The 18,804-nt window shown below is 49.2% G+C and overlaps 1 protein-coding gene and 2 pseudogenes across 1 annotated transcript in view; 1 reads left to right on the top strand and 2 right to left on the bottom strand.

Annotated features, from left to right (window-relative positions):
* Positions 1 to 883, bottom strand: part of LOC149357197 (uncharacterized) — a 58,875-nt gene extending 57,992 nt beyond the window's left edge. Inside the window, exon 1 of the mRNA XM_089576532.1 lies at positions 746 to 883. Within this exon, the coding sequence (XP_089432658.1) occupies positions 746 to 883 (138 nt within the window). The remainder of the gene's footprint in view (positions 1 to 745) is intronic.
* Positions 884 to 7,685: 6,802 nt separating this feature from the next.
* LOC149357196 (aurora kinase C pseudogene) lies at positions 7,686 to 13,698 on the top strand (annotated as a pseudogene).
* Positions 13,699 to 13,746: 48 nt separating this feature from the next.
* Positions 13,747 to 18,201, bottom strand: LOC149357195 (aurora kinase A-A-like; annotated as a pseudogene).
* Between the last annotated feature and the right edge of the window lie 603 nt (positions 18,202 to 18,804).

The raw sequence follows: 18,804 nt of genomic DNA, 5'->3' as shown, positions 1-18,804 counted from the left end.
GAAGGGCTCCGGAATTTTCGACCACCTGGGGTTCTTTAACGTGCACTGACATCGCACAGTACACGGGCCTCTAGAATTTCTCCTCCAAAGAAATTCTAGCCGCCGCGGCCGGGATCGAACCCGCGTCTTTTGGGTCAGCAGCCGAGCACCATAGCCGCTGAGCCACCGCGGCGGCTAGTGCGCAATGAGCATTACTATGTCATGGCATTGCCACGAACGGTAGTTGGCAGAACTCGTCCCGGCTGGTGTCAGGTGGTATCGCGATAGTTCGGAACGTGCTGTACACAGTGCAATGAAATTGTGCTAATGCATTGCAGTCGCGCATGTTATAGAAGCATTCACTCTCACTGAAATATTAGGGCGACTTAGCACGCAAAGATTCCGTCATGCAGTTATGCCGACAGTCAGCAAGTAGCTAAAAACCCCAGTTGTTAATTAATAATGGTATACACGCATGTGGCCTACTGAAGTAAGCGACAGCGATGGCGCAGCACTTTCTGTCATCCGGCGAAGGTCGCGTGTCGAAGCCTTGAAGTCCTCTGCACGAAAATGCAGGGAGCATACAACGCTCCATTTCGTCGGTAACCAATTATCCGAACGTTGCAGAGCGCCAGCCCACCGTTTTCTAGCTGCAGGACCATTCGGAAACCTGCCGGGCAATATTGAAAAAAAAAAATACCCATTCGGCTCTTTTCTATCAGCGCATGCTTGCACCGCTGGCACTATTGAACAAATATTCACTCACCGGTGGAACGAAACCTCCGAAGAAATGATTTCTGTGCGTCTCCTGCACCCGGGCACACAGCACTTCATAATGCGGCGCACGCCTGAGCGCGTTCAGCGTTTCGAGAGATGGTTTGTTTAACCGCGCTGGTCCGCGCATGCGCCCGCGCGGCGCTGATAATTATCACAGCACGCCATCACGTGATATGGTCACGAGGGGGGAAAGGGGCTGTCTTCTTTTTACATGCTTTTTACTTTTTATGACTAGGCTTCAAGGTTCTCGCGGACGCTTCTTCAGTTTTCTTTTTCTCCATGCGTGGGAGGGCCGCGTCTCCCATCGGGCTACGCTCGCGGTCTACAGGGTGCCGGGTGTAATCCCAGAGAACCTTACGGCCCTCTTGTAGCTTCTGCTGTTCGAATTCCTTTTCATCGCGCTTTTACCTGAGTGGTAAGGGAAACTCTAGTGTCGTCCTATGATGTTTCACGGGCGACTCTCGCGTCTTTTTCCTTCGACCGAAGTAAAAGTGTGACGAAAAGAAATGCGCACAGCGGTGCGCCTAGGCTCCGCTCTGTTCACGTTTCTTTCCATCGCCCCTGTACGTGAGATTCGGATTTTTGCGTTGCGTTCTTTGCGCTGCTTGCGTACTATCGCGCTCAATATGACTTGCAACCTTAAGCAGCGTGGCTGGAACGCTCACCGGAATCATGGTGAAGCCGACAAGCGACGTGCTTGAAAACAAAACGAAAATAATTTTGCTGTTCCACGACTTAGTCTTCTCCTCTGTGCCGTCTGGTCTTGGCCGTATTGATTTTGTTTCATTCCTTTTGCCTTCACCTGTCATGCCCGATAAAACCGTGGGCCAAATCGCGCTTGAATCACAGTACGGCTGGAGCGGTTTTGACGATTTCTGCCGGCGTTGGAGGAGCAGTGCACATTGCAGTTGGAAAACTCGGTGCTTCAGCTCATATTTACGCCCCGGCCTTAGCATAAAGACGTCGGCCCCAGCATGAAACAACGCCTGCGCAAGGCTACACGCAAAGGCACCTGTGAGAATTAAGCAGCTCAGATTTCGATGAGCAGACGACGCGGGGGATGCGCCTGGCTGCTGGAACAGCAGAATCCTTTCCACTTAGCTTTCAGGCGCGCCGCTTGTCGGCCCCACCATGCTTCCGAAAACCCTGCGGCCACACGCTCGCGGGTTGCAAGCCCTTTCGAGCGCGATAGTACGTAGCGCTGACAACATGGCGGCGCCCTGCCCGCCCGCTTCACAGCGATAATAGCTTCGTCTCTAATCCCTCGATGCGATATCGCCCTTTAAACTGTTGTATTCGCCTTCATTTTGCCCATTCTTGCCCTCGCATAAAGTTTCAAGTGACAAATATATTTTGTTTTCAGATAGAAGGGCGATATTCCAGCTGTTAAGCCTGACAAAGTAGCGTTTTGTGCAAGTATAGCAGTGTTGTCGGTAACGCGTTACAAGTAACGGCGTTACCGGTAACGCGTTACTTTTTTCGGTAACTTAGTAACGTACTCGTTGCCTTTTCGGAATTGTAACGCGTAACGTACTTGCGTTAATATTTTCCGGTAACGTGAGGTGTCACGCTACTAGTTACTTTTTATTTCAATTGTCCCCCTTCGCCTCTTTTTCAGAAAAAAAAATGCCGACACTGATGTTGAAAATAAACGAAACCTACGGGTGCTCTCGACGACCCTTGTTGCGGCTCGCATGAATGCCAGAAAACACCTGCCCTTGAAGACGCACTCAACTAAAAAAAAAGCACGAACACGCATTCACACACTTGTCTTCACCCCCAAACCACACACACACACAACTCTCTAATCAGTGGACGCTTGCCCAGCCACCAATGGACCATTTGCAGAAATCTGTAAGTCAGTTTCTCGGTAAGCTTGTTTTCCAGCCAAAAGGTCTCGTTCCCAGGTGACACTCTCGCATGCTTTGTGGAAGAAGTTCCCTCTTCTGTGTAAACTCAGGAATGTCGTCACTTTACTTCAAGATGGCCCCAAGAGAGCCGTCGAAAGAGTACAATGGTACAGCACAGAAAAGGGGATTGCAGTCGACCGGCTGTAGCACCGAAGTAGAGGAAAAAAGGAAATGGGCCATTGTTAATTTCTGTGCGGGCAGTAGTGAGTTACCTCACACTAAACTTTCTAAAAATTTTCTGCTGAACAACACTGTCGCTCCAACTTTCTCCCGTCATAGTAATACCCCCCCCCCCCCCCCTTTCTGCCCTAGCCAGAACAAGGAACAACGCACGCCCCACAGCACTGGGACTAAGGACGGCCTCCCTCCTTTTCCTGCCTAGACTCTGTTGCAAGCAGAGTACGACCATCCGGAGTTTCCATTCGCTTGAAGAATAATACCTGTGTTACACGGCAGCTTTCGAATGACATCCGAGTCGAATGACATTCGAGAATTGGAATGACATTCGGACTCGACGGACTCCCGCGGTGCTACACGACACTTTCCAAACGCATTCGAAAGCATCAGCTCGTTTTCAGTGTAGAACGACGACGACGGCGGCGGTCACACTAGTCCGACAACGACACTGTATATATCACGCTCAACAGCAACATGGCATTATAGTGAAATATCTAGTTTACTATAATATCATTGTAATGGAACAGATTTGTCAGGCCAACTACACCGACGAATCCGATCGGCGGACGGTCAGCCTTGTCGGCGGCTGAGCGAAAGCACGATGATTAGGCGGCCGTGTGAATATGTTCGCGCTTCTAAATGAGCGATACGAACGGCTACATTTCACATGTGCACACCTGAACACTCACCAGCGATAAGCGCTTGCCAAATTAATTTCAGTCGACGACGGCTCCCTTCCCTTCCGCGACGACTAGGCCTAGCGAGTCCGCCGGGTTGGATCTGTGATTGCGGTGGTTGTGAAGAGCGAATCACAAGCTTTGGCGAATGCAAATGGTCACCGAGTGTAGTTTTGGCAACAGCGACCTGAAATCAACTATTGCTTACACCGCAGGGCACGTATACGATCAACGGCAAACGCCGATGTGACCCAGACTGCGGAGTAGGGCTTCACGGCCAGCAGCAGTCGTCGCCGTCGCTAGCTTGTGGATAACAAGTTAGGCCGTTCCAGTTAAAGCGAATGGTCGCCAAACATACTTCTGCATGAAGTAGTTTGAAATAAAGTACTGGTCACGTCGGAGGAAGTCGGGACAAGAAACGAGAAGTGCCGGTCCTGCTCGATGTCAACAACCCGGCTGTCGTGTTTCTCAAGCGTGCGATCGCATCATCGCTTCCGACACATTGTCGCACTGCGTAAACAAGCACGGGTACAACTGGTAAAAAAGAAAACAGGTTGTTTAATAGAACTAAAACACAGATTACGTTTTATGTCATGAAAAGAGCACTAGCTGTTCGTTCGCAGCAATGTAAACAACAGTATGAGTACAGTCGTCCTCATCGGCGCACTCCTGTGAAAATTTCATGCTGACGCGGTTAATGTTCGTTGCTGTAATATTATCTTCAAGCATTCCCTCAGACAGAGCACGAGCTATTTCCTAAACAAACAGCAGAAAAAAGCGAGCAGCGGGTATCGAAATGAACAGCCACAGAGCCGAAAGCAGTCGCTCGGCTGTGGGCGGGGCGAAGCGACGGCAGCGGCGACGGCTATTGGTCGGTTCGGGCTCGAAGGCATTCCAAAATCTGGAATGTCTCCGCGTAGCTCCGTCGACTCGAATATCATCTGAACCGAATGCCGTTGAAAAACTTCGTGTAGCAGCGTTGGTTTGGCAGTCGAGTCGGATGACATACGGTTGGAAGGCATTCGAAACGCCCGTGTAGCAGGGGTATAAGAGCGTGTCGTCAGGGTTTGAGACCTTTTGGTTGGAAAACAAGCCTTGCAGAGAAGACGAGTTATAGGTTACAGTTACAGCGAAGACGCACTGATTAAAATTTATGGCCATTGAGTAACGGCAAAGTAGCGTGCGATACTTTTTTTCGGTATCGGTAACGGTAACGTGTTACCTTTTTTTGTAGGTAACGTAGGGCGGTAACGCGTTCTTTTTTTCTTAGCGTAACGAGTAACGTATTTAGTTACTTTTTTTTTGGTAACGCCTACAACACTGAATTATAGTGCCTAACAATGCGCTGACACCGTTCGACTGGCTTCGTTCTGACTCGTCTTGTACTAGAGTGGCTAAAGCAGCGTCTGTATCTGTTGGTAGGCGTCGCTAGGGAACAACGCGCGGCGTGCGTCGCGTACGTGTAACTATAAGGGCTCATTCACACTTGCGAGTCGCAAAGGGCGTGCGACTCGCAGTCGCTTGCGACCAAGCAGCAGCTCGACAACACCGTTGTTCACACTTGCAAGCGCGACCAGCGGGTCGCCTTCTCGTTAGATTCTCGTTTGAAGCGAAAACTCTCGGGAATGACGTTGTTCGCGCGCTTTCGAGAGTTTCGTCTGCTGTGGCCGCGCCTCCTGTACTCGCGCTCGATAGTCTAAACTGCTATTCGCAATGTAATACAACTACCCGAGCGAAGATTAGGTTGTCGTGACGGTTTTGATGTGCACCAAGGTCGTACAAGCGTCACGATGACAGAGGCGCGCTTCTCTGTAGGGCCGGCCTACGAGCCTGCAGTACGCCGGCCGCCGCGGCGTCACAAAAATGCGCAAAATTGCTTGTTCGCATTCATACCAAGCCCTTGGGTACAGGAATGTAAAAAATGAATCATTTTTGAAGATCGCTGGCCAGTACCGAGTTGCTGGTAGAAGGGATAACAGCGACAAAAGCAAATTTCTTCCCAGAGCCGCTTTGCTGCTGCTGCTCCATGCGGCTCGACTGTTGTCTGCTAGCTCCGCTGCTGAAGGCGTCGCGGAAGTCGAGCATGTCTTGATATTATTATGATATAAGGTCCACGATAAAGTGGTGACGAAAGCAGCATCTTAATTACTAGCGCTGGCCAGGATCCGAAGCGCCCTCAGTTGCGACATCGATATGAAACCGGCTAGGCTTAGCGACGACTACGGCAGCCCGCTGGGAGCAGCGCAGGTCGTCGCCCGGCGCGCCCGCGAGCGGTGTCGTTGCCGGAAGCTTGGCTCGCTCGCTGATTGGTTCAGAGGTTTGCGACTCGCAGTCGCGAGGCTGAAAAATCGAGCACCGAGCGACTGGCCCGCGACTGTCGCTTTTCGACCAAGGCGACCGTTTGCGACTGTCGCTTTTCGACCAAAACAGTCGCGCGACCTCTGCGACTCGCAAGTGTGAACGGGCCTTAAAGGTTCCAAACGAGATGCGCGTTGGCTAGGTAGACTTCTCACGTTTGCGGACGTGAAGTCGTGAAACTAAAACAGCCTAATATTCGTGCGCGCATCTGCGTGCGTGTGCTTGGTTTGGTTTATGGGGGTTTAACGTCCCAAAGCGACTCGGGCTATGAGGGACGCCGTAGGGGGGGCTCCACAAATTTTGATCACCTGGGGATCTTTAACGGGCTCTGACATCGCACAGTACGCGGGCCTCTAGAATTGTGTGTGTGTGTCTGTGTGTGTGTGTTGTGTGTGTGTGTGTGTGTGTGTGTGTGTGTGTGTGTGTGTGTGTGTGTGTGTGTGCGCGCGTGCGTGCGTGTGTGTGCGCGCGCGCGTGCGGGTCTGCCAGAACTAGAAAGCTTTTTCGTCTGTGATGCTTCAAGTAGTCCCCTACTTTGTAAGTTCGCCGTGTTAGCGGCTGTCTTATATCACATCTTTTTTGTACAATTCTACGTTCTACTGGTTCGTATTGTCGAGGTATCGAGGTCCTGCCGTGCTCCCACCGTTGTATTGCCGTAGCGCCGGCGCGGCGACGACGGCAGTGCATTCACCTGCGGTTGCGGTGGCCAGCAATCCTGTCAAGGCGGCAAGCAGCCAAACACTCAATCTTTATCCCACCTTGGAACACAGCTGCACCAGCGAGGGGATCAGCCCCGGTACACGGCTTCTGACCCGAAATACGCGGGTTCGATCCCGGCCGCGTCGGTCGAATTTCGATGGAGGCGAAACTCTATAGCGGCAGCAGGCGCTAGCAGTGAAATCGGCAAAGCGGACTTTCTGCGCTGCTATTAGCTTTCGTTAGTTGCTCTACCAGTCTCACCAGGTTCCACAAGTCAATATCTTGTGGGACCCATTAGGCGGCAGCGAGCGCATTTTTTCACCGCCATGCATCGAGTGCGAACGTCGGGCGATAATCGCCGACCTGCACTCATTGTTTTAGTGGCATAAGCTGTGACTCTGATTCCCTGCAGTATCTTGGGGTTACTTTTATCAGGACCGGATCTATGGGTTTTACTGGGAGTCACAAATTCTCTGTGTGGGCCGCCAAACGCAGGGGTGAATGGGTCGGGAGCTCTCGAGTTTTGCTCGGGCACAAGTTTGCAACATATTGGTTTCAAGGACACAGAAAACACGCAAGAACCACGCTGGCAAATTTGTTTCAGAAAGCCACTAGGAATGCATCAGGAAAGTCCACCAGAAAGTCATGAGAAAGGCATATTAGCCTAATATCGAAAGTCATTTGAGTTTCTAAAAACAGTCATTAGATGTCTTTTTAAGGGTGTGCCTCCAGAGCAGCTCAAAAAAGTGACCAACACAGTACTCGTCGAGTTCAACGACCGACGTCACGCTCGAATCAAAAATGTGGCAAGCAAATGCATCGCAAGAGGTAGTATGTTTCGTCCGCATGCGAGACGCCATACTGAAAACCGTGTCGGCAGGCCAGAAATCGCGGCACCTCGAAAAAATTTTTTAACCGAAATGAAACATCCGTAATAAACTAATGACGATTTACATGAAATAGAACCGCGAATAAGATTCAACCCTCGGGGCCAGGGGAGCTCAAGCCTTGGAGAGGGCGCGCCTCCTATCCGGAAACCCGGGGCAGCAGTTTTGGGCAGTTTCCAGGACTAACCAGCGAACTGTAGAGGAGCAGGGTCCCACCCCCTATGAAGCTTAGTGTTGTGGACGTAGGAAAAAGCAAGCATCGGAGGTTGAACTCAGCCGGTGGAGACGTGCCCCGGTGCCTCAGGGCCCATACGATCCGTGTTGCTGGTGGGGCGATTGTGGGCTCGTCCGAAACTAGTTTTTATTTATTTTTTTCAAGCGCGTTTACAGTGACAGATGTCTGCTCCCTTCCTATCACAACACTGATTTCAACAATGTTTCGAAGTATCGATGACAGAGTGTCTAGTATGTGTATCAAAATCAGTTCCTGAAATGTGTCTTGCCTGCATTGCATTGTCAGGCTATTGGATGTCGGTACTGAACATACTTTTTTGAAGTATCGTGTCCATCCATGCTCAGTGTGGACTTTAATGCCGAATGACGCAGCGCCCTGGTTGCATTTCCCACTCGCGCTTCTGCGGCTATTCTTTGAGCGCGCGCTCCCGCCGTGTCGTCGTTCGTTGCTTCGTTTCGTTTCGTAACACGGCATGGCCGCTGTCTATGCACGTGAGCATATGAGATAAATAAAGAGGCGCACTTACAGCTGTGCTTGTTGCCACGTGTCATCAAAAATGAGTGTTGTGCCTTTTGTCTTTTGTTTTGTGCTGTGCATATACGTAAGCAGGCGGGAAATCCAACGCGCCCTGATTTTTTAAATCTCGCTCCGGTCATCCACGAAAACGGCCGTCCGAGATTCTGGCATTCTACTCTAAACAGGATATGCCCTCGCGATGCACGCCAACGTGTTCAGGCAGCCCTTCATGTTCCCGCCGCTCTTATGAGTGGTCGTAGTGTGTCGGGAACAGCAGGTGGAGCAGGCGACATGTGATCGCCGGCATGGATGCATAAGCTTGTCTAACAATCGTAGCCGCGGGAACCCCGCACTTGACGTCACTCGCATCGCACTCTAGGCGGCGCTGTTTGTAGGGCGACTCATGTTCCTGTGTTCACAGTCGTGTCTTATGACTGTGCCATCTAATGATAGTGACTGGCGAGAAACGCAATGCTGCAGCTTACAAAGCAACATTGGCTAAATAACATCATTTTACGTCAAACATCATCAGGCCTGATGCCCTTTGAGCTGTAAATCCATTTTTATTGGTGAGTGGTGAATGCATGAATTTGACCATTTGATTTGTCTATTGGCTGCAGGCTAATTTCACGGGAGGAGCTAATCAGCAACTCTTTGTCAATTGCTGCTCATAAATATCATGAATACACTTGATGCTGCTCCAATTTTTGCTGCACCTATGTTGATGTATCGCAAGAAGGCTGGAATTGTGATATTGTGTGCTTGTTACAACCAGAACACCCCAATTACCCAAGAAATATAATGATGAAATATTAATTTATTTGTTATGTGCATTGCAAGAAAGTGTGGTAATTATGCATCATGAAGTCCACACAGTAGAAGTAAAGTTACCAGTGATTCAATTCTTAGTAGGTAAGAGATCAGGCCGATTGTGTTTAGATGTTGTATTTGATCTGCCCACCCACTCATTGCCACCCTCGATCCGCCTTCCTACCCCTCTGCATCCTCCAAAAGCTCCACCCGCCACTCATATTACCGCCTCCGCCCATTTTCACTCTGCAGAAGAATTCTCTCCTGTGTGTCAAGCCTCGGCCTAGAATAAGCATTGATAAGAGTAAAAGCATCAAAGTAACCATAGAGGGAAAATCCAGCAGCTTTCTAATTGTCGCATCATATGACGGGTCGTGCCGCATTTTTTCCTTTTTTTTTTCCCGTGTTGGTCACAGTGACAAAAAAGCTCTGCTAACATTTAAATAATTTTACAGAAAGTACACGTAAATCCAACCACAGGCTGGCTGTGGCTTCCAAACAAAAGGCCTCCGTAAGTCCCGTATTAATCGCAACCACCAGTATTACACCAAAAGCAAAAAAACAAACAAAAAAAAAATAAAAAAAACAAGAAAAAACTTTTGGCTTCCATATGTGCGATGTGACCAGTTCCTTGTTTCCGTAAGCATTTCTGCTCACTAGCGCTTTTAGGCTCTCGATTCTGATGGAATTGGCACCTGTCTTGACAGGTGTAGCATGAGAGGGCCCTCACGCAGCTGTCCCCGAGTGATGGTTCATTCGTTGTACATTCTCACTTTTTCAAGGTGCTTTGCAGTGTAAATGTGTACCTAAAGGGAAACGGCCCAAACGACATAGCAGTTCTTGGTAATCATTGCCGTGCTTGTTTCATTTCCTTCCCTTATGAAGTGAACTATGAGCAAATAAAGCCTGCACTTGAATTTAAACAACTTCTTTAAACACGTAACCTTAGGAGCCGGTGGCGGCAATAGCAAAAGACGTCTATATTGGTTAAACAGTTTGATTTATTAAGAAACAACATTTTTTTGGGCCCCTAAATTCAAACGCCTGATTTCAAAAAGAAAACTCTGTGATCGCAGTTTGCAAGCGTGCGGAGAGTATGCGCCAGCCTCAGAAATCAGTGTTTAATTTTTTGTTCCATAATCTATAATGTTCTATTTTTTGTGAGAAAGGCCCTTGACGACGATACCACTGGTAAACGTTGAAGAAGGTACCTTAATTTCTGGACTACAGTCCGCGGACTATACATGTTTAAAATGTTAAATTTTGCGTCACCGGGGCGGACTATGGTCTAGAAATTACGGTACTTTGTGCTCGCCCACCGTGCTGAATTAGAGGTGCTTCACCATTTCTTTTTTAGTTCATCATATCATCTTTTTGAATAAAATCTCCGCTATTAAATAACCTTTGCAAACAACGTTCGCCAATCGTGTCCATGCTTCACTCCACGGAAAGGGATGGGACTGACCACCCTCCGTCAAACTTGCTCCTTGCTCTCGGCGTTCACCAGAAATCGTAGCCAGACGCATTTTGTCACTGCCTCATCTTACGCGACTCCTTTGAAATGATCCAAGCGTTCTCCAGCGAGCGGTACAGTTTAAACAGAATTCGTCAAACGTTTCCACGTACCACGGGCGACAGGTAAGCCACAACCCAGCAGGTAGCGTGCCACGTGCCGTAGTCGCCAGGTGTGGATGACGTCACAAGGTCACGTAACCTCTCTCGACCAGTCGGAGAATATCGTGACAGAGAAGCCGTAACTTCTTTGCGAGATGAGAACCAGAATGCTGTCGATTAAGACTTGTTTTATTGTTTTGTTTTATTGGGGGTTTAACGTCCCGAAGAAACTCAGGCTATGAGGGACACCGTAGTGAAAGGCTCGGGAAATTTCGATCACCTGGGCATCGCAGCACAATGCACGGGTCTCTGGAATTTCGCCAGCACCGAAATTCAAACGCCGGGGCAGGGATCGAATCCGCGGGTTTCGGGTTAGCAGCTGAGCGCCATTACCACTGAGCAACTTCGGCGGCCTGAAGAGGAAACCCCAGCGGCTAAGGCAATCGGCCCAATGCTGGAAATATATTGGCAAAGGCCGGTCCTACAAAAGAACAGAGTGAAACCATCCATTTGCAATATTGGGCCGATTACGTTGCATTTGAGAATGTACTTCACACTTGGGAATGCACTTGGGAATAATGTAATCCTGCACAGCACAGGGAACTCAAGACGGGTGTGTAGGACCTGAAAGGGAAGGTCCGCAACCTGCGGTTCTAGCACGCCTAGAAGGAGGTTCATGTACGTGCAATGCGTGTGGACTATTCTCAGTCTTCAGAGTTTCCTGTCCATTCTGAGTCAGGCTAACAGGGCTTCCGCTTGTGCATGTGCATCACGAGTTTCCAGTGTCTGCCCGTCCAGGTTCTCAAATGAAACATGTTCAATATCTACCGTGTCTGAAAGAGCAGCTGATGCTGCATCGCGAAGAGCTATGCCGTCACCTACTCTGTTGCGATGATGAGAAGCCCTGCAGAGTGTTATTCAGCCCCTGCGAATAGGTATAGCCAATTCAGTTGATTTAATTTAATTACATAAGTCGAGGCAACGCCGGAAGGCATGAAACAATCACTTCGCGTTTCGTTTATTGCATTCCGTTGTGTCTGAATATCCTTTCGTTTTCATGTTTATTTGAGTATTGCAACTTGGTATGGTACACGGTGGTGCGCAGGCGAGTCGTGCTGAGAAGGGGAAGAATCTCATCAAAGGCAGATCACTTGAGCAGCATGTCGAGCTCCCTGATGATTGTACACGGACATCCATTAAGGGCCACGAAGGTAGAAAGGAAGGCAGATGCGGCGGCGGAGGCAGCAATACCGTGGAGTGGTGTAGCTTCTGGCTTGCGGATGTACAGGATCCGTCAAAAGTTCCAAGGCCACACAGTTTGCTTTTGAGCAGCATAGTCGGGCTGTTGAGATACCCTCGAAGCTCAAAATATCTGTAGAGAATAGAAGAAGGATCGTTCTACCGTCTGAGAACCTCGATAGCTCTATCGGAATCTTAAGTGCCAGGATATACCGATGAAAAGCGGACCATGTGGCCTGGGAACTTTTGACGGACCCTGTACCTACGCAGGTAAGTAAGTAACAGTGGCCTCGCACGGCGCAAGTGGTGCGAGTAGATAGAGGCGGACCATATCAAGGCGTGCGCCGGTTGGAAGAAAAGAAGTTGTTTTTGCATTCTGATCTCGAAACGACCCTTTCGCTTTACTTTTCTTTCAAATTTATTTAGTGATGCTTATTTTTAAATATTTTGTTTTACCCTCACCTTTTTGATTCCTCAAATTTCATTCTCATCCCCTCAAAATCTCTCAAAATTCATGGTTCACTTCCCGAGATTCTTCCATTTTTATTTATGAGCTGCTTGAGACAAATCTGAATGAAATTTTATCCTGTTTGGGACTGCGTTAAACCTCGGCCAATCCCCCACCATGGGTATGTGGCACCGCTTCAGGGGCAACAACAACAACAACAACCCGAAGACCGAACCTTTCTTCCACGCGGCTCGTGACGCTTCCTCTTCCTCGCGCGCTCACAACGTCCAGAGGTGGCGCTGGTACAGAACATTCTGGGCCGCTGCTGAACTGCTCTTTTCAGGACGAAGAGACGACCGGCAAGCGCACCCTGACTCACCTCGAGGATCCACGCATCTTGCACCGGCTGCTGGCGGGAGCCCGGGGCATGCAGGTGCCCATCTCAGTGCTGGTGGCAGTGTGGCACGACGTGGCAGACCTGGTGTTCGGCCACCTGCTGCTGCTGTTCCTCATGCTGCGGTCCGGGGTGCTCCCAGACCACCGGGTGAGCGACGGCTGCCTGGCCTACCCGTGCATCGCCCTCCACAACTTCGAGTTTGGGACACCCTTAGGCAAAGGAAAGTTTGGAAACGTATACCTGGTGCAAGAGGACAAAAGTAAATACGTCATTGCATTGAAGATTCCGTTCAAGTCCCAGCTGAAGAGCAAGAATGGTGAGCACCAGCTTCGAAGAGAGATCGAATTTCGGTCACATGTCAGTCATCCTCATATCCTGAGGCTATATTGTTACTTCCACGATGAGACTAGGGTTTACCTTATTCTAGATTGCGCACCCAAGGGAGATCTACACAAGGAGCTCACCAAAGGAAAAATGTTTGACAGCAAAAAATTCGCGACTTACATCCACCAAGTTTGGAAGGCACTCCAGTCCTTCCACATCGAGAAAGTCATGCACCGTGACATAAAACCAGAGAATATCCTGGTAGGTTACAGCGGTGTGCTCAAGTCAGCAGACTTTGGCTGGTCCGTCCATGCTCCTTCTTCAAGGCGTGAAACCCTGTGCGGTGCCATGGATTCCTTGCCACCCGAAATGCTTGAGAACAGCGTCTACGACGAGAGAGTGGGTCTCTGGGCTCTAGGTGTTGTGATCTATGGGTTCCTAGTCGGAAAGCCTCCTTTTGAATCGATCTCCGCCAAAACTACCTATGACAGGATCCGACGTCTGGACCTCCAGTTCCCTGCTCATGTCTCCAATGAAGCCAAGGATCTCATTTCTAGGCTGCTGCAGAACGAGCCTAAAGAAAGGGCAAGCCTAGAGGAAGTGATGTCATACTCATGGATCACTAAGAATGTTGAGTGTAGTGCCTTATAGATTAACCTTTCTAGTGGACTTGTACATGAGTGCTTGCCCAGAAGACTCCTATATGATGCATGCACCTGGGGAGAAGGCATCTGGCGACATGGAGGCAAAGCATTTAAAAGGAACATTCTAAGACAAAAAGGAGGATGCTTTCAAGACGAATCTGTATCAGACAAAGTGACTTTTAGCTTCGTTCCAATTGTGGACACTCGTCGACGATACATATCGAAAGCAATGTTTTTAATATACGTTTCGAATTGATACATTTGTAATTTTAAACAAAATCTGTATTCAGTTATTCACTAAAATTCCAGCACGATTTATGCAACCCTGCTTTGGGAGCGTGCACTGGTATATACTTCGATATTTAAAATGATCGAAATGGCCAAAACACGTGGAGACCTTCTTTACCTCATTCTTAATGAACAAAGTGCGGTAGCATAGAGGTTGCCTGCTATGCTCTATACAATAAGTGTCTAATATGTGATTGCATTTTCCCAGCGAAACCCCAAACATATCGCATGCATGCGTGCGTTGCATTGGATTATCATATGTGATTATACTAAACCAACCACTCAAATGTAGCTTAATTCACTGACTAAACTGATTTAAACGGCAAGTACAAAGTTTTTCTAACTCATCGATTTTTTTAAAACTCTTATGGCACTTTCTGCGCAGTTTTTGGTTATTTGTGCCGAATTTGTTATTTGTAAAAACAACTTGTAAGCACTAAATAACTCCTCATCACAAAACAAAACTTGAGCAATTGATGCAGTGTATTTGTGAGGGAACTGCGTGCGTCAGATTGTATTGAATCCATAGTACCGCACAGGGTTTCACGCCTTGAAGACGGAGCATGGACGGACCAGCCAAAGTCTGCTGTCTTGAGCACACCGTTGTAACCTACCAGGATATTCTCTGGTTTTATGTCACGGTGAATGACTTTCTTGGTGTGGAAGGACTGGAGCGCCTTCCAAACTTGGTGGATATCAGTCGCGAATTTTTTGGTGTGAAACATTTTTCCTTTGGTGAGCTCTTTGTATCGATCTCCTTTGGGTGCGCAATCTAGAATAAGGTAAACCGTAGTCTCATCGTGGAAGTAACAATATAGCCTCAGGATATGAGGATGACTGATATGTCACCGAATTTCGATCTTTCTTCGAAGCTGGTGCACACCATTCTTGCTCTTCAGCTGGGACTTGAACGTAATCTTCAATGCAATGACGTATTTACTTTTCTCCTCTTGCGCCAGGTATACGTTTCCAAACTTTCCTTTGCCTAAGGGCGTCCCAAACTCGAAGTTGTGGAGGGCGGTGTACGGGTAGGCCAGGCAGCCGTCGCTCATCCGGTGGTCTGGGAGCACCCCGGGCCGCAGCATGAGGAACAGCACCAGCAGGTGGCCGAACACCAGGCCCGCCACGTCGTGCCACACTGCCCCAAGCCGTGAGATGGGCATCTGTATGCCCCGGGCTCCCGCCGCAGCCGGTGCAAGATGCGGCGCTCCTCGAGGTGAGTCAGGATTCGCTTGCCGGTCGTCTCCTCGTCCTGACCAGAGCAGTGAAGGAGCGGCCCAGAATGTTCTGTAGCAGCGCCACCTCTGGACGATGGGAGCGCGCGATGAAGAGGAAGCGTCCCGAGCCGCGTGGAAGAAAGGCTCGGTCTTCGGGTTGTTGTTGTTGTTGTTGCCCCTGAAGCGGTGGCACATACCCATGGTGGGGGATTGGCCGAGGTTTAATGCAGGCCCAAACAGGATAAAATATCTTTCAGGTTTATCTCAAGCGGCTCATAAATAAAAATGGAAGAATCTCGGGAAGTGAACAACGAATTTTGAGAGATTTTGAGGGGATTGGAATGAAAATTGAGGAATAAAAAATGTGAGGGTAAATAAATTTGAGAGAAAAGTAAAGCTAGAGAGTCGTTTCGAGATCATAATGAAATAAGAACTTCTTTTCTTCCAACCGGCGCACGCCTTGATATGGTCCGCCTCTATCTACTCGCACCACTTGCGCCGTGCGAGGCCACTGTTACTTACTTACCTGCGTAGGTACATCCGCAAGCCAGAAGCTACACCACTCCACGGTATTGCTGCCTCCGCCGCCGCATCTGCCTTCCTTTCTACCTTCGTGGCCCTTAATGGATGTCCGTGTACAATCATCAGGGAGCTCGACATGCTGCTCAAGTGATCTGCCTTTGATGAGATTCTTCCCCTTCTCGGCACGACTCGCCTGCGCACCACCGTGTACCATACCAAGTTGCAACACTCAAATAAACATGAAAACGAAAGGATATTCAGACACAACGGAATGCAATAAACTAAACGCGAAGTGATTGTTTCATGCCTTCCGGCGTTGCCTCGGCTTATGTAATCTGATTAAATCAACTGAATTGGCTATACCTATTCGCAGGGGCTGAATAACACTCTGCAGGGCTTCTCATCATCGCAACATAGTAGGTGACGGCATAGCTCTTCGCGATGCAGCATCAGCTGCTCTTTCAGACACGGTAGATATTGAACATGTTTCATTTGAGAACCTGAACGGAGAGATACAGGAAACTTTGGACGCACATGCACAAGCGGAAGCCCTGTTAGCCTGACTCAGAATGGACAGGAAACTCTGAAGACTGAGAATAGGCCATACGTATTGCACTTACAGTCGCGGGTAAGAAAGATCAGCACACGTGACGGAACACCAGAGCGCCGGAATGATAACGGGTGGCGCTGCGGGTGGCGAAGAGGCTGATAACGAAAGTGCCGGGTCGTTCCCATTCTACGGTATTAGGGGGGTTCAGCGGACTGCCACGGACAGCAAAATTACTGGCTAAAAGCAGCGCTATCATCTCTTCTTCCCGCGAGTTCCTTTTTCCAACCATCGCGGACATAAAAAAACAGTAATAAAAAGAAGCCATCTTTGCTCATGATAACCGAGCCAAAATAAATGCCGCAAGCACAGTCACGTAGGGTCGGCACTTCAATGCTCGGGCGGCGCACGCTTGATAAAGCTTACTTCCTGCCGTCCCCTCCTAGGCTGCAAACATGGAAACGGCCCGTTAGGCAGGTCTGCGTACCGCAGCGCCGCGTGGTGAGATATATGAATTCTGATCGCCAATGATCTGTGCTAATATTTTTCGCTGGAGACTGTACATGAACCTCCTTCTACTCGTGCTAGAACCGCAGGTGTCGGAGCTTCCCTTTCAGGTCCTACACACCCGTCTGGAGTTCCCTGTGCTATGCAACCTTACATTATTCCCAAGTGCATTCCCAAGTGAGAAGTTCATTCCCAGACGCAACGTAATCGGCCCAATATTGCAAATGGATGGTTTCACTCTGTTCTTTTGTAGGACCGGCCTTTGCCAATATATTTCCAGCATTGGGCCGATTGCCTTAGCCGCTGGGGTTTCCTCTTCAGGCCGCCGCAGTTGCGCAGTGGTAATGGCGCTCAGCTGCTAACCCGAAACCCGCGGATTCAATCCCTGCCCGGGCGTTTGAATTTCGGCGCTGGAGAAATTCCAGAGAACCGTGCATTGTGCTGCGATGTCAGTAGATGTTTAACATTCCCAGGTGATCGAAATTTCCGGAGCCCTTGACTACGGTGTCCCTCATAGCCTGAGTCCCTTTGGGACGTTAAACCCCGGCAATCAATAAACATTTCCCAGGTGGGGGCATATGGCAGTGTTGAGCGCACACTTGTGCAGGTGATCATTCGGTTTAGACCGTGTGTAATTCATTTTACGTGATTTAATTTTTTTATTTAGTACAGGTTACCATCTTTAAGCACTTATCCATCCACACGCAGCGCTTCATCAATGTCATCATTCTCTCTCTCAGAAAGGTGCTTGTCTGACTCTGACATGTGCCCGGAGTCTCAGAAACTTTGCGTAAAAGAGGTGCCCACTGAAGCTCTTGGGCAAACAACAGAATATCATCGCTAAGTTTTAAAAATCTTTTACCGTTCGACACTCTTAATGCGACATGCTGACCCGAAAGACGCGGGTTCGATCCCGCCTGCGGGGGCTTAATTTCTATGGAGGCAAAAGTCTAGAGGCCCATGTGCTGTGCGATATTAATGCACGTCAAAAGAACCCCACGTGGCCGAAATTTCTGGAGCCCTTCACTACGGCGTTCCTCATAGCCTGAGTTGCTTCGGGACGTTAGAGCCCAATAAAACAAAACAATAAAACAAAAATTAATACGACAGCATTCAGGTTCTTATCTCGCAAAGAATTTACGGCTTCTCTCTCACGAAATTCTCCGACTGGTCGAGAGATGTCCTGTGACCTTGTGACGTCATCCACACCTGGCGACTACGGCACGTGGCACGCTACCTGCTGGGTTGTGGGTTACCTGCCGCCCGTGGTACGTGGCTGTGAAGTCAATTGAAATAAATTCCAAGCAATTGTCTAATGCTCGTGTGGCCTGTGCATGGGCCGAGCGGGAGCTGAGGAAGAGAAACCTGGGCCTCTCAAGCCCGGCGGGTGGCTGTGCTTGAAGCACTCACCTGCCGGGCAGTGGCTCATCGCATAACCGCTGCACCACCGCGCAAGCAGTGGTCTGAGGACTCCCTGCGTCCTATGAATGCGATCGAGAGGGTCGTGATGTCATTAACGGATAGACTATTAATCACAGGGCACAGCCAAACAGCCAAACTTGAAAGTTGTATTCAAGTCGCCTAAACCTAAAAAATAGATTAAAGGTCAACTCCGTTTTTTTTTAAATAAATTGAGTTGATAATCACAGCCCATTCCATATAGTGCTCTCACTCCGGTGGAGAAAACCGTTTTTAAAAATACCAAGTAGGAGTGTTAAAAAGAGCAAAAACCAGGAAAACGAAATCGGAACTGGGTTTCTACAAAAAGATTACGTCACGACCAACGTTTTTAGATCCCTTTCAGTTTGAAAGCTGCGGTGCGCGGATTGTCGCCTTTCCGTTTCCTTCCGTGCGGTGGCGCTCGCCACGCTGTTTGCCCGACCAGCGTGGCCCTTCGCGTCTACGCCATGGTCACCGCCGCCTGATTTGGAGCAGCCAGCAGATATCAGCATGGAAGATATCAGCTGTCCTGTGCCAGTTGTTGGCAGTGACTCTTATCTTACAGTATACAAAAGCTTCAAGCAAGGGTGCT

Source organism: Amblyomma mixtum, chromosome 3 (genome assembly GCF_055824585.1).
Source record: "Amblyomma mixtum isolate Tamu chromosome 3, ASM5582458v1, whole genome shotgun sequence".
Classification (NCBI taxonomy): domain Eukaryota; kingdom Metazoa; phylum Arthropoda; class Arachnida; order Ixodida; family Ixodidae; genus Amblyomma; species Amblyomma mixtum.
The sequence above is the reverse complement of the archived record's forward strand: the minus strand, read 5'-3'. Positions and strand labels throughout refer to the sequence as shown.